The sequence below is a fragment of the Elaeis guineensis genome, chromosome 4, assembly GCF_000442705.2.
Source record: "Elaeis guineensis isolate ETL-2024a chromosome 4, EG11, whole genome shotgun sequence".
Taxonomy (NCBI): Eukaryota; Viridiplantae; Streptophyta; class Magnoliopsida; order Arecales; family Arecaceae; genus Elaeis; species Elaeis guineensis.
This window is the reverse complement of record NC_025996.2, coordinates 119,233,788-119,247,228: the sequence shown is the minus strand read 5'-3', so window position 1 is coordinate 119,247,228 and position 13,441 is coordinate 119,233,788. Positions and strand designations below refer to the sequence as shown.

General features: G+C 36.9%; 1 protein-coding gene across 1 annotated transcript in view; it reads right to left on the bottom strand.

Moving 5' to 3' along the window:
* Window positions 1-229: 229 nt before the first annotated feature.
* Window positions 230-13,441, bottom strand: part of LOC140857565 (phytoene synthase 2, chloroplastic-like) — a 39,285-nt gene continuing 26,073 nt past the window's right edge. Inside the window, exon 7 of the mRNA XM_073256748.1 lies at window positions 230-555. Coding sequence (XP_073112849.1) covers window positions 538-555 — 18 coding nt within the window. The 3' untranslated portion in view covers window positions 230-537. The remainder of the gene's footprint in view (window positions 556-13,441) is intronic.

The window sequence follows — 13,441 nt, the reverse complement described above, 5'->3', positions numbered from 1 at the left end:
TTTGGTTTGATAAATATAGTTGAACTTGTATAATTCTTTCAGTATTCTTGTGAATTTATTTATTATTTAGGATTTGCATGATCTCGAGGATATTGTTCTAGGGTTCATGTGGCCGTGTCACATACTTGACCCGGATGTTGGGTTTGGAGCATGAAACCATTATTTTTTGGCAACATTCTAGTAATGAAAATCCTTGAAGATTCAAAGCAATAAAATTCATGCTATCTCATATCCATATTTAATTTCCATCCTTTCTAGGAATAGTGTCATGCATGCATACTTATCTAACTAGCTAATTCACCATTGTCCTCATTATCATTTTCAAGTAAAACAAAATGATTATACTTCAAGAAAAGTACAAACTTACCACAAATGTCTTGTAACCACCTTCATTGGTGGAAGTAGGAGGATGGAATAAAAGATAAACCAGACTCACTTCTCAATCAAGGCTTCTTATGGTCACCATCAGTTGTACCCTCAATCGAGGCTGCATCTTTCCACTTTTATAGTGTGCTAGGCCCATGAAGAGTTGGTAAATCATTCAAGTATCATACTCTACAAATATAATAAGAAGCAAGTAGTAGTTAGTGTTTAGATGAGAGAAAGGGGGAACTACATAAGGAGATCAATATAAAAGATTGGCTAGGGTCCTCCAAGAAGACTATGTCTCATGATAACTAGTAGAAGGGGAAGAGAGGAGGTTGATGTAGTGATTGGGTGGGTGGATGAAGACTAATTAAGGTATAGTGGGTGGATGACATGAGGATGAAGCTCTCTATCTACTATTGATATTACATCTTTAGATGCAATCAAGCTCCAACTCATACTAGAGGTCATGCTGGTCAATGTAGTCATACTTTAGATAGAGCATCTAGTAGATATCAATCCTCTAAGTGAGTCCAAGCTAGCATGCCCAATAGTTGGGTGCATAGATCTCCAATCCACACTTATGTAGGAGCCTGAAGGATCCAACATGGTGCCAAAGTATTGCTCCTAGCCAATGAAAAAGGTTGTCCACATTTCTTACACATGGCTTATTGTTGGAAGTAGGATTCAATGGGGAGAGCTCTTAGAAACACTTTAGGCTACAAAGTTGACATGAGAAGGGGAGGATGATTTCTATAAGATGGTTTTCCTCTAGTTTGACGAAAAGCAAGAGGCACTCCCCAAAGATCTTGGGTTCAATGGAGGAATAGGTTAGATCATGGCCAAGTCCTTGAAGGAGACAGACAAGATGGATTAAGATAAATCAGATGGATCATTAGACTTGATGTGGATCACTTAGACCATTATGGATATGCAGGAAGATCACCAAACTCAATGTGGATCATTTTCATTACTAATGAGAAATAGATATGGATTGCATCGGCCACTATGAGTAAAGCTAAATAGAATCTAAGAGGAAGATCTACTATATTAAAAAGTCAAATCGTGCATCAAACTTTAGGGGACAATAATTTGATCATATGATGCTCGATTGAAATAATTTTTTTTTTTTAAACTGGATATATTTTTAAGATCTAAAACTTTGGGATAGCCTCAAAAGGAGCTAAATCAAACTAAAATTTTATCGTTTGATCTTTAAAATGAGATAGTCGAATCAAAATTTTTCTTTTCAAAAAAGACTTTAAGTAGAAGTTATCTTCTAATTCATGAAGAATTAGACAAAATGATAAAAGATAAAGTTGATGTAAAAGTTGAGATCTATCTTTTATAAAATTTTAGTATCATTTCATGATTTTTTATCATTATCCTTTTTTTAGAGATCTAGTCCTATTTAAGCTAAGGAGAGGAGTCTAACCCAAATTGTTCAATGATGAACATTCTTCTAGAAGATAAGAAGAGAAATCCAATTCAAATTATCTAAGAATGGACCTTACTATTATAAATAGAGGCTATGTACTCAATTTATGTTATAAAGAATTAATCAACAAAAGAAGGAGGGATTTAAGTCCTACTTTCGTAATTCTTCCATCATCCTTTTTTTTTATAAAGAGATCCACGTTGAGTGGGATGAAAGAAATCTTTCTTCTCCCTAATCGAATCTTGAGATGCCAGCTATAGAGGTACCATCAAAATGATTGCCCGTCTTGCCAATGATCTTCATCTTATATTGATGATAGCAACTAAAGAAGAGGGAGGATGAAAGTGGCAAGTGCTATAGGCTTGCCCGAGGCCAAAGCTTAGCAGTATGGATGTACTCTAATTACAGCAATTCACCTAGCTATAGTATGGAAACTTAGGAGGAAGGAGCAATGCTCTCATATAGACATAGTTATATCCTAGGAAGGAGGGGTGCCATCTAAAAGAAATCATCAAAGCATGGGAGGCCTTGATGATTATCAGACCCATCATTCCATAATGAAAGTGAAAAGTGTTAGCTGATGTTGACTAGAAGAAGTATGCCACTGCTAGCAAGTACCATTAGCTAGGACCTCCTAGGGCCAAGCCTCGATAGCCTCAAAGATGAATATCCCACCATAGGCATCCTTGGCTTGCTTCACTCCAAAATATCACTTGATCCATTGGGTAGTGATGGTCGATCATGAAATAAAAAGATGATTGATCAGCTTCATGAGCTCTATTGAGCTGAGGCTCTCTACTTGCAGGAGTTTTTATTCCTTGGTAAAAAGCATAAGGAAGCAAACTTCTAAATAATAGTTGAGGCAAATAAGTCCCTGAGCATGTATAGTGGATCGAGGAGGATGACGAACTCTCCTTCACCACTGATAGGATGAAGATGTCTAGGTGGATTATGTTATGGTACTCATTGACTAGGCTCTTCAATTACTAATGAGCGGTTGAGGGTAATGAGAATCAAGCATCAGAAAAGAAGATAATTAGGAAATTATCCTTTGATAGATTAGAGGCCAATACCTTGCCTTCAACCATCAACTCATAAGAGTAGAAAGGGAGAGCTAGAGAAAGTTGAGAGTTTGAGTCATTAGGAACCTAAATATTAAGGAGCAAGGGCTCATGAAGATCAAAAGAGAAAGAGACTAGGAGAGCAGGGTTAATCTACGCCATCGAGAAGATCTTAAAAGGAAGGATGCCAAGTCAAAAATTATGTTGTATCTTGACCCATCAGAATGAGTCAGGTACATGACTAACAACCGCACTGTAGGAAAAATGTAGGGCATGTATGCTAGATCTTTAAAAAAATTTTATGCAGTGGAAGAAAACTAATCTAACATGCATCTTTTAGATCTCATCTCATGAGATTGGATCTATCATGTCCTTAAGATCTAAGCATTAAATTAATATATGAAAAGCATAAACATGAAGATCTCATCTTCATCTTTGCATGGGTAATTATTCACCATGATTTGATGATTGTGGATATCTTTTCAGATTTCTTGAAGAGCCACACAAGTGTCCGACCTCTACAGATATCCACGAAAATGATCTAAGAAGCTCCTCTTATGTTTCTTCTCCAAGAAACCAGCATGCACTTCTAAGTGAAGGAGGAAGAAGAAGAGAACTCCTTCTTTCTAATCAGTACCCCAACCCTTGGCATGTAGAAAGAGGACGCCTTGATGCCTTGAACATGGAAGCCAAAGAATGCCCAACCCTTGGGTGTGGAGGTGTGAGGAAGAGATGGAGAGAGGAGGCATGGAGAGCTTGGGAGAAGTGTGGGCTAAGGGCTTTTCATCATATTTAGAGATCACATCTCAAGACCCTTTTATAGACCTTAAAGTAGTCCTATTTGGTTTAGAACTTTGATCAAATCAAATCTTTATCTCATAAGGACTTTTGACCAAAACCAACTTCTACTCTGTTGCTCTTTAGATTGATTTTGATGATTACAAAGCAGTTGAAGGGGTACCAATGTTTTCTCACTTGAAAAAGCCTTATTGCTCTTCAGGGGTAAAATTATAATTTTATCAAAATCCTGATTTGATAGTATCAAATGATAGAATAAAAGATTTGTGATCCAATGGTGAAAATTTTATTAATTTTGGACTTGTATTTTGAAAGATATGCATGATTGAAAATCATGAGTCGACCCATGAGTCGACTCATAGCACATGAGATGACTGGCACGCTGATTTTTCTGGCCAGCACAGACTTGGTAAAACCTGTGAGTCGACCCATGAGTAGACCCCCAAGGCATGAGTCGACTCATGAGTCGACCTCTGCGGGTCTTTTTGCCAGTTTTACAGAACCATGGATCCCGTTCACTTCTGTGATGATTTTCCACAGAGGTCGACCCATGAGTCGACCCCCAGGCATGAGTCGACTCATGAGTCGACCCCTATGACGGGATTTTTCTGCAACGGCTAGTTTTTAACCCATTTTTAATACTTTTAATGCTCATTTAATGCAGTCTAATGGCTCTTTTTCAGTCTAGAATGATTTTCTCTATCTCTTAAAGCTATAAAAGGAACAAAAAGGTGGGAATCAAAGAGAAAATCCAAGAAGAGAGATTTTAAAAAAGAAATTTCAAGCCAACTTTTCAGCCCTAAGTAAGAGCTCATTCAAAGCTTTCAAGAAGCCTTCAATCCAAGCTCACCAACTCCTTAAGTGCACAATCAAGTCTCCATCCACCTTGAGGAAATCCAAAAAGGGTCTTCTTCTCTTAAGTAAAGTGTATTTAAAGTTATATTCGCTCATTGAAGGAGCTTTCTTTGTGCTTAATTGTACTATAAATTGTTATACTCAGTTTGAGTAATTGGTTTTGTTTTGGAGGGGTTCCAAAACAAGGGAAGGTTGATCCGAACCTAGAATCGGAGTGTATTGGGTCGGCTTGTACCTGAAAAATAAGTGGTCTAGCTTGGGATAGCTAGAGTCGGAGTTTTCGATGTTTGTATTCAGGTTGAATACAAGATTAGTGGATTGAAATTCTCAAGTAGGAGCTTGGGGAGTGGATGTAGGTGCAAGGTTGGCACGGAACCACTATAAATCCTTGTGTTTGGTGTGTGTCTAATTGCTCTTCTTTATCTCTTCATTATTTTCTTGCATTCTTGCTCTTGCTATTAGCCTTGAATTAATTCTACTCACTCTATCTATTTAGCTTTGTCAAATATTTCTCATAAGTCATTAGTTAAGCTTAAAATTTTTAGAAACCCAATTCACCCCCCCTCTTGGGTTGCATAGCTGGGCAACAAGTAGTATCAGAGCCCGGTGCTCTAACCCTTCTTTGATCTAAACAATCAAAGAGCAAAAGATCTATGGCAACTCATATCAGCACTTCTCTAGCCGAGGGGCAATCCACCAACCGACCTCCACTTTTCAATGGGTCTAACTACACCTATTGGAAGGCTCGGATGAAAATATTCATTCAAGCACTCGACTATGATATGTGGAGTATCATAGTGAACGGTCCTCACACATCCACTAAAATTATAGATGGTGAGGAATCAACCAAACCCGAGAAAGAATGGGATGAGGTTGATAAGAAGATGGCCCAATTAAATGCTAAAGCAATGAATGTTCTTTATTGTGCTCTTGATGCTAACGAATTTAATCGTATTTCTACTTGCTCATCTGCTAAAGAAATATGGGATAGATTAGAAGTAACCCATGAGGGAACCAATCAAGTAAAGGAGTCTAAAATCAACATGCTTGTGCATAAATATGAATTATTTAAAATGGAGCATGATGAGTCAATAACTGGAATGTTTACTCGCTTTACTGATATTATTAATGGTTTAAAGAGTCTTGGCAAGTCCTATACTAACAGTGAGCTTGTAAAAAAGATTCTCAGGTCCTTACCAAGAACTTGGGAAGCCAAAGTGACTGCCATTCAAGAAGCTAAGGACTTGAACATTCTATCCTTGGAAGAGCTTCTAGGATCATTGATGACTCATGAGCTGAGCATGAAGCAACATCAAGAGGAAGAAGTCAAAAAGAAAAGAACCATTGCCCTCAAATCCACAGCTCCACTAGATGAAGAAACTGATGACACTGAAGACGAAGAACAGGATGAAGAGATGGCACTCATTACCCGAAGATTCAAAAAATTTTTGAGAAAAAGAAAACAGGGGATGAGGAAGAGGCCATTCACAAAAGGAGAACAGAGCAAAGAAAAAGAGAAAGACCAACCCCTTATCTGTTACGAATGCAAGAAGCCGGGACACTTCAAATCTGAATGTCCTCAGCTAAAGAAGGGTTCCAAGAAGTACAAGAAGAAGGCCATGATGGCAACTTGGAGTGCGAGTGATGACTCAAGCTCCGATGAGGAAAACTCAACCGAACAAGCCAACCTGTGCCTTATGGCACACGAAAATGAGGTAATTTTTGAAACTTCTAGTGACTTTACATTTGAAGAATTACATGAAGCTTTCTATGATTTAGTTGATGAATTAAAGAAACTAGGAATGAAGAACAAAGAGCTGAAATTGAAAAATCAATCTTTATTGAAACAAACTGAAAACATTTCAATTGAGAAATCCACCCTGCTTCAAGAAAATCAAAGCTTAAAGAATGAAATTGCCAAGCTAAAACTAATAGTAGAAAAGTTAACCTTGAGTTCAAATAAACTCAATATGATTCTTGATAATCAAAAAGCCGTGTATGATAAGGCCGGACTTGGCTATAACCCCTTGAAGAAATAAAAATATCTGAAAAATATTTATGTAAACTCTTTAAGTAACAAGTCTTCTAATATTACTTGCTTCAAATGTGGTAGAGTAGGATATAAGTCATACACTTGCTTCTCTAACAAGTTTGCAAACTCAACTATAAAGAAAATATGGGTTCCAAAAGGAACCATTATGACTAACCAAAAAGGACCCAAGAAAGTTTGGGTACCTAAAACAAAAATTTGACTTTTGCTTGCAGGTGTGTCTAGCATCCCAAGGAGGAAACAGAAAATGGTATCTTGACAGTGGATGCTCGAGACACATGACTGGTGATGAATCCCAATTCATCACTCTTGATGCTAAGGATGGAGGGATGGTCACCTTTGGAGACAATGGCAAAGAGAAAATAATCGGTATAGGTAACATTGGTATCACTCCCTCCAAATACATTGAAAATATTTTGTTAGTTGATGGTTTAAAGCATAATTTACTAAGCATTAGTCAATTTTGTGATAAAGGATATAAGGTTGTTTTTGAATCATCTGTTTGCATCGTAACTAGTCCTATTAATGATGGCATTAAATTTATTGGACATAGACATGGTAATATTTATATGGTAGATTTGAATGATTTAGCCAAAATAAACATGCAATGCCTAGTATCCTTGAATGCTAAAGTTAATGAGACTAGTTGGCTTTGGCATCGCAGACTTGCACACATTAGCATGCATTCTCTTTCAAAATTAATTAAGAAAGAATTAGTTCTTGGTTTGCCAAAACTGAATTTTGAAAAGGATAGAATTTGTGATGCATGTCAACTAGGTAAACAAACAAGAGTTTCATTTAAATCCAAAAATATTGTTTCAACCTCTAGACCTTTAGAGCTTTTGCATATGGACTTATTTGGACCTACTAGAACCACTAGTCTAGGAGGAAAACGATATGATTTTGTAATTATAGATGATTACTCTCGTTTTACTTGGGTTTTCTTTTTAGCACACAAAGATGAAACTTTTCATGTTTTCACTAAATTTTATCGAAAAGTCACTAATGAGAAAGGACTTTCAATTCAAAATATTCGAAGCGATCATAGAACTGAATTTGAAAATCAAGACTTTGAAAACTTTTGTGATGAAAAGGGAATTGGCCATAACTTCTCTGCTCCTAGGACACCCCAACAAAATGGGGTAGTAGAAAGGAAAAACAGAACTTTAGAAGAAATGGCCCGTACCATGCTTTGTGAAAGCAACCTTCCAAGATATTTTTGGACGGAAGCAATTAACACAGCATGTTATATTTTAAATTGTGCTTTGATTAGATAAATTTTAAAGAAAACCCTCTATGAGCTTTGGAAAGAAAGAAAACCTAATATTGCATATTTTCATATTTTTGGTTGCCGGTGTTTTGTATTAAATAATAGTAAAGAAAGACTTGAAAAATTTGATGCAAAATCAGATGAAGCAATCTTTCTTGGTTACTCCTCCACTAGTAAAGCTTTTAGAGTTTTTAACAAAAGAACCTTAGTAGTAGAGGAGTCCATACATGTTGTCTTTGATGAATCTAACGATCTTCCTTCAAGGAAGAATGAAAGTGTTGATGATGCAGATCCTCTTATAGAAGGAATGAAGGAGATCACTCTGAAAGATTCAAAAATTCAAGAGGATAAGGAACATGAAGACAAACAAAATGAAGGAAGTGAAGAACATCAAGAACAACCTCAAGGTACAAATGACCTACCCAAAGAATGGAGGTATGTTCACAATCACCCTAAGGAGCTAATTATTGGTGATCCTATGCATGGGGTAAAAACTCATTCTTCACTTAGAGGTATATTTAATCATGGTGCTTTTGTATCTCATCTTGAACTAAAAACTATTGAAGAAGCTGAAAATGATTATAACTGGATCAATGCAATGCAAGAGGAACTTAATCAATTTGAAAGAAATAATGTTTGGACTTTAGTATCAAGACCTAAAAATTATTCAATAATTGGCACAAAATGGGTCTTTAGAAACAAATTAGATAAACATGGAAATGTAATAAGAAATAAAGTAAGATTGGTTGCTAAAGGTTATAATCAAGAAGAAGGAATTGATTTTGATGAGACCTTTGCACCTGTTGCTAGATTAAAGGCCATTAGACTTCTACTTGCATATGCTTGCTTTATGAAATTTAAATTATTTCAAATGGATGTCAAAAGTGTATTTTTGAATGGTTATATTGCTGAAGAAGTCTATGTAGAACAACCCCAGGATTTGAAAATTATGCTTTTTCTAATCATGTTTTTAAATTAAATAAAGCTCTATATAGATTAAAACAAGCACCTAGGGCTTGGTATGATAGGCTAAGCAAATTCTTACTAAATAATAGTTTTTTAAGAGGTAATGTAGACACAACCCTCTTTATTAAAAGAAATCAAAATGATATGTTAGTTATACAAATTTATGTTGATGATATAATTTTTGGGTCTACTAATGAATCTCTTTGTCAAGACTTTGCTAAGCTCATGTAGGGAGAGTTCGAGATGAGCATGATGGGAGAACTTACTTTCTTCCTCGGACTCCAAATCAAACAAACAAAAGAGGGAATCTCCATCACCCAAAGCAAGTACACCAAGGAATTACTTAAAAGATTTGGAATGGAGAACTCCAAACCAATTGGTACACCCATGAGCCCCTCATGTAAGCTTGACAAGGATGATGAAGGTAAATGTGTAGACTTAAAGTATTATAGAGGTATGATTGGCTCACTATTATATTTAACTGCAAGTAGGCCTGATATCATGTTTAGTGTTTGTTTATGTGCTAGATTTCAATCTAATCCTAAAGAGTCTCACTTGAATGCTGTTAAAAGAATCCTTAGATATTTAAATGGTACTCAAACTCTAGGATTATAGTACTCTAAGGACTCACTAATTGACTTAATAGGATATTCAGATGCTGATTTTGCTAGATGTAGATTAGACAGAAAAAGCACTAGTAGAACTTGCCAATTTCTTGGAGTTAACATAATCTCCTGGTTTAGCAAGAAACAAAATTCGGTAGCACTGTCTATGGCTGAGGCCGAATATATTACAGCCGAAAGTTGTTGTGCTCAAATCTTGTGGATTAAGCAACAACTCGAAGACTTTGATATCAAACTTAATGAAACACCCATAAGATGTGACAACACTAGCGCCATAAATCTAACTAAAAATCCAATTCAACATTCAAGGTCTAAACATATCGAAATAAGACATCATTTTATAAGAGAACATGTTCAAAACAAAAATATAATTCTTGAATATGTTTGCACTGAAAATCAATTAGCTGATATCTTTACAAAGGCCCTTAGTGAGGATAGATTCTGTGAAATTAGGAGAAATCTAGGAATTCTTGATCCTTTTGCCTAAATGTTTCTCAAATTTCAAGAAATCGATGTCAAAATTTTTTGAGCTCAATTTTCATCATCTCTCTTGAACCTAAAAGCTCAAGATTATTATTCTCACAACTTGTCATTGAGCAAAATTTCTTCTCCCAAAATTTTAATTTTTTTCAAAATTTATTCATATTTTTTTGAATTTTTGTGATTCATGAGTCGACCCCCTAAGGTCGACCCAATGGCATACTTGAAATTCTTTGCCAACTTCCCACGGGTTCTTTTCTTTTTAACTAAAAGCCCGTTCATGAGCCGACTCATTCTTCTTCTTCGTCTTCCTCCCTCCAAGACTCTTCGTCCTCATCTTCGTTCTCTCCAAAACCAAGGATTTAGCCCAAGATCATTCCCCCTTCTCATCTCCACCTCAAATCACCCCTTGGGAAAGGAGCTTCTCGCATCTTTCTTCCTTGATTAAAGCGGTTGGAGCGTGCCCTAGCTTCCACCGTTCTTCTCAAAATCGTCATTTCTCTCTGCCAAAATTCCTTTCCATCCTCTAGTAACCCTCCTTCTCCTCACCCATTTGATCTTCCGAGTCTCCCTGCCTGCTCTTGTGGTGAAAATGGCACCAAAGATGAAACTCCCTCAAAGAAGGAAATCAGTCCGTGCGCTGGAAGAAGGCATCCGCAGAAAAAGGCAAGCTTCTCAGACCTTCTCTGCTCCCATTCCAGCTTCAGTGTCTGCACCAGCGTCTGCACCAGGTCCCTCTCAGTCTCCCCTTAGCCCTAGCAAAATCCCTCTCTCTGACAGAAAGGTAGAAACCGGCAAGAATGTGGATTTTAGATTTTTTGAAAAAGAAGGTTTCTCCTTTGGGACAAAGATCAAAAACCAAGGTTGGGGATTTTACTGTTCTCTCAAGGAAGTTACATATGTAGACTTGGTTAGAGAGTTTTATCTAAATCTGCACTATGGCAATGGAACAGTAACTTCTACTGTTAAGGGAATTGATATCTGCCTAGATCCTATTATTTTGGGAGAGATTCTACATTTGCCCTGTGAGGGATATTCATACATGGAACTCCCAGTGAAGGAAGAGGGGATCAATGTAATTTTAGGGGGAACCTACTCGGGAAGTCTAAATAAATTAGAAGTCAAAATCTTGTCAATTGAAATGAGAATTCTACATCAATTAGTGACAAAGCTTTTCTTTCCGAGGAGTGGTAGGCATGACCTCCTTTCTGGCTGAGACATTTGTATGATGTTTCATGTGATCACTCAAACCCCCTTAAACCTCCCTGCTTTAATGATTGAGGCCATAAGAGAAACACTGAATAGATTCAAGGCACATCTGCCTTTTGGTATGGCCCTCACACTGGTTTTCAGAAGGTTTGGAGTCAGTTTTGAGGGGGAGGCATCTGCTAAGCTTTCTCACGCAGACACCATCAACCAACACACTCTGCACCGCATGGGATTCACTAGGATTGATGGTGGTTGGATCAAAGGTACAGAAGAGAGAGAGCTGAGGATAGAGTTGAGGACAGAGCTGAGGAAGAAGGTCCCTCATCTCCTCTCCATGACTTCAGGGCAGCATCTCCAGATATCCAGTTTGTTTCAGACCCAGAGGTTGGCCCTTCTGAGTTCACCAGGAGGCACACACCAGTTCAGCAGCCAGACAGCAGAGCACCTTCTTCAGAGTACAGATTGGCTGATGATCAGATTGAGCAGATTTCTCAGCGTGTGGCTTCCTTGCTTTCTCGTCAGTGGAGCACTTCTACATTTGCACCGGGATCCACATCATTGGATACATCTGATCAAACCTTGATCCCCCATATCTCCACTGTATTTCAGATGATCACAGATCAGTCAGTTCGGATTCAGTAGCTCGAGGATTGCATTTTGAGACTGACTGGGAGAGTACTTGACTTGCAGGGGCAAGTCTTAGCTTTGGCCCATCCTCAGTTACAGGAGTCCACTATTGAGGTCACAGACCTTACTGCGGAGGCTGGCAGGCTCAGAGGTGCATTGGAGGGTGGTTATGAGTTCTTGAGGAGAGAAATCAGAGGCTCTAGTGAGCATGCTTCTACACAGTTCACTGCACTGCTTCAGTCTGTTTCGAGAGCTCTGAACGTTTTTGATTCCATCAGGCTCTCTCTTGCAGTCCAGTCTTTGACCTCTGAACGTTCTCAGCCTTCAGGATCATCTCGCCCACCTACTCGTGCCAGCACCTCCACTCGTGGCAGAGGCAGACGGGGTAGAGGACGAGCTCTTGGTCGTGATCCATCATCTCCCCACCCCATCTCTGATACATCTGATTCTGATCCATAGAGTCATGTGTTCTACTAGATCCTTGTTGTTAGTCATGTCTGTTGTTCTTTCTAGGATCTGTCTTTTGGGCCATGTAATGATGTTAACTAGTTGACTTTTATATTATGAAATATGTATTGAAACAATTATAGTTTTAATCATCTTTTAATTATATATCTACTCTTTGTAATGGTATCAATCATCTTTTGATTATATATCTTCTCTTTGGTATCATTAATGTTGCTAATTCATATCTATGGTACTCAATGGCATATTTTGTTTTATGATTGCTGTATTCAGGGGGAGTAAATATTAATGATTAGCACAAGAAGTTTGAAGAAACACTAAAGAGAGAATGTATTCAAAAAAAGAGGGGGAGTTAACAATGTTTGATGATGTCAAAAAGGGGGAGAAATTAAAGAAAAGTATCAAAAGCAAGATTATTAAATGACTTAAAAATACAATGAGTGAATTGCTAAGCAAAAGTATCAAAAGAGAGATAAATAAGAGAGATAAATATAAAACTTAATAATAAAATGAGTGAATTGGGAGAAATTAACAAGATTGCTAACAAAATGAATGAATTGCTCTGATACCAATTGCTAAGCAAAGCAAATGAGCAACCTTTAAAATTACTTCTTAGATATGCTCTGATATGCTTTAAAATTAGATATGCTCTGATACATCTTAAAATTTGACATGCTCTGATATACTTTACAATTAATTCATAGACATGCAATAATACACTTAATTGTTAAACTTGCTCTGATACTAAAATTAAATAATCAAATGAGAATGAGCAAATTTTTAAGATGCAACTTGCTCTGATACTAAAATTAAATAATCAAATGAGAATGAGCAAATTTTCAAGATGCTAAGAAATTTGAAAAACAAGCAAATGAACAAATGAGATATTTTCAAACACGTAATTCTCAAATCATAAGGTAAATTCTGCTTTGCTCTGAAAACAAAAATAAATTTTCTACTCTGATACCAAAATCACATAATCAAATGAGCAAATTTTTAAATCATTAAGCAATAGGCAAATTATTTATGCAAATGGGCACATGTATCACATGCCAAAAGAATCAATCTTCTTTTCAAGCAAATGCACTTATAAGTTGGTAGTAAATCTCCTGTTTATCTTCAAACTGCCTATAATGCATTTCATTCCTTTGAAATTCTTGATCATTGATTCATATAAATGCTTTTATTCAAATATTTTGTCATCATCAAAAAGAGGGAGATTGTTGCTCCTTA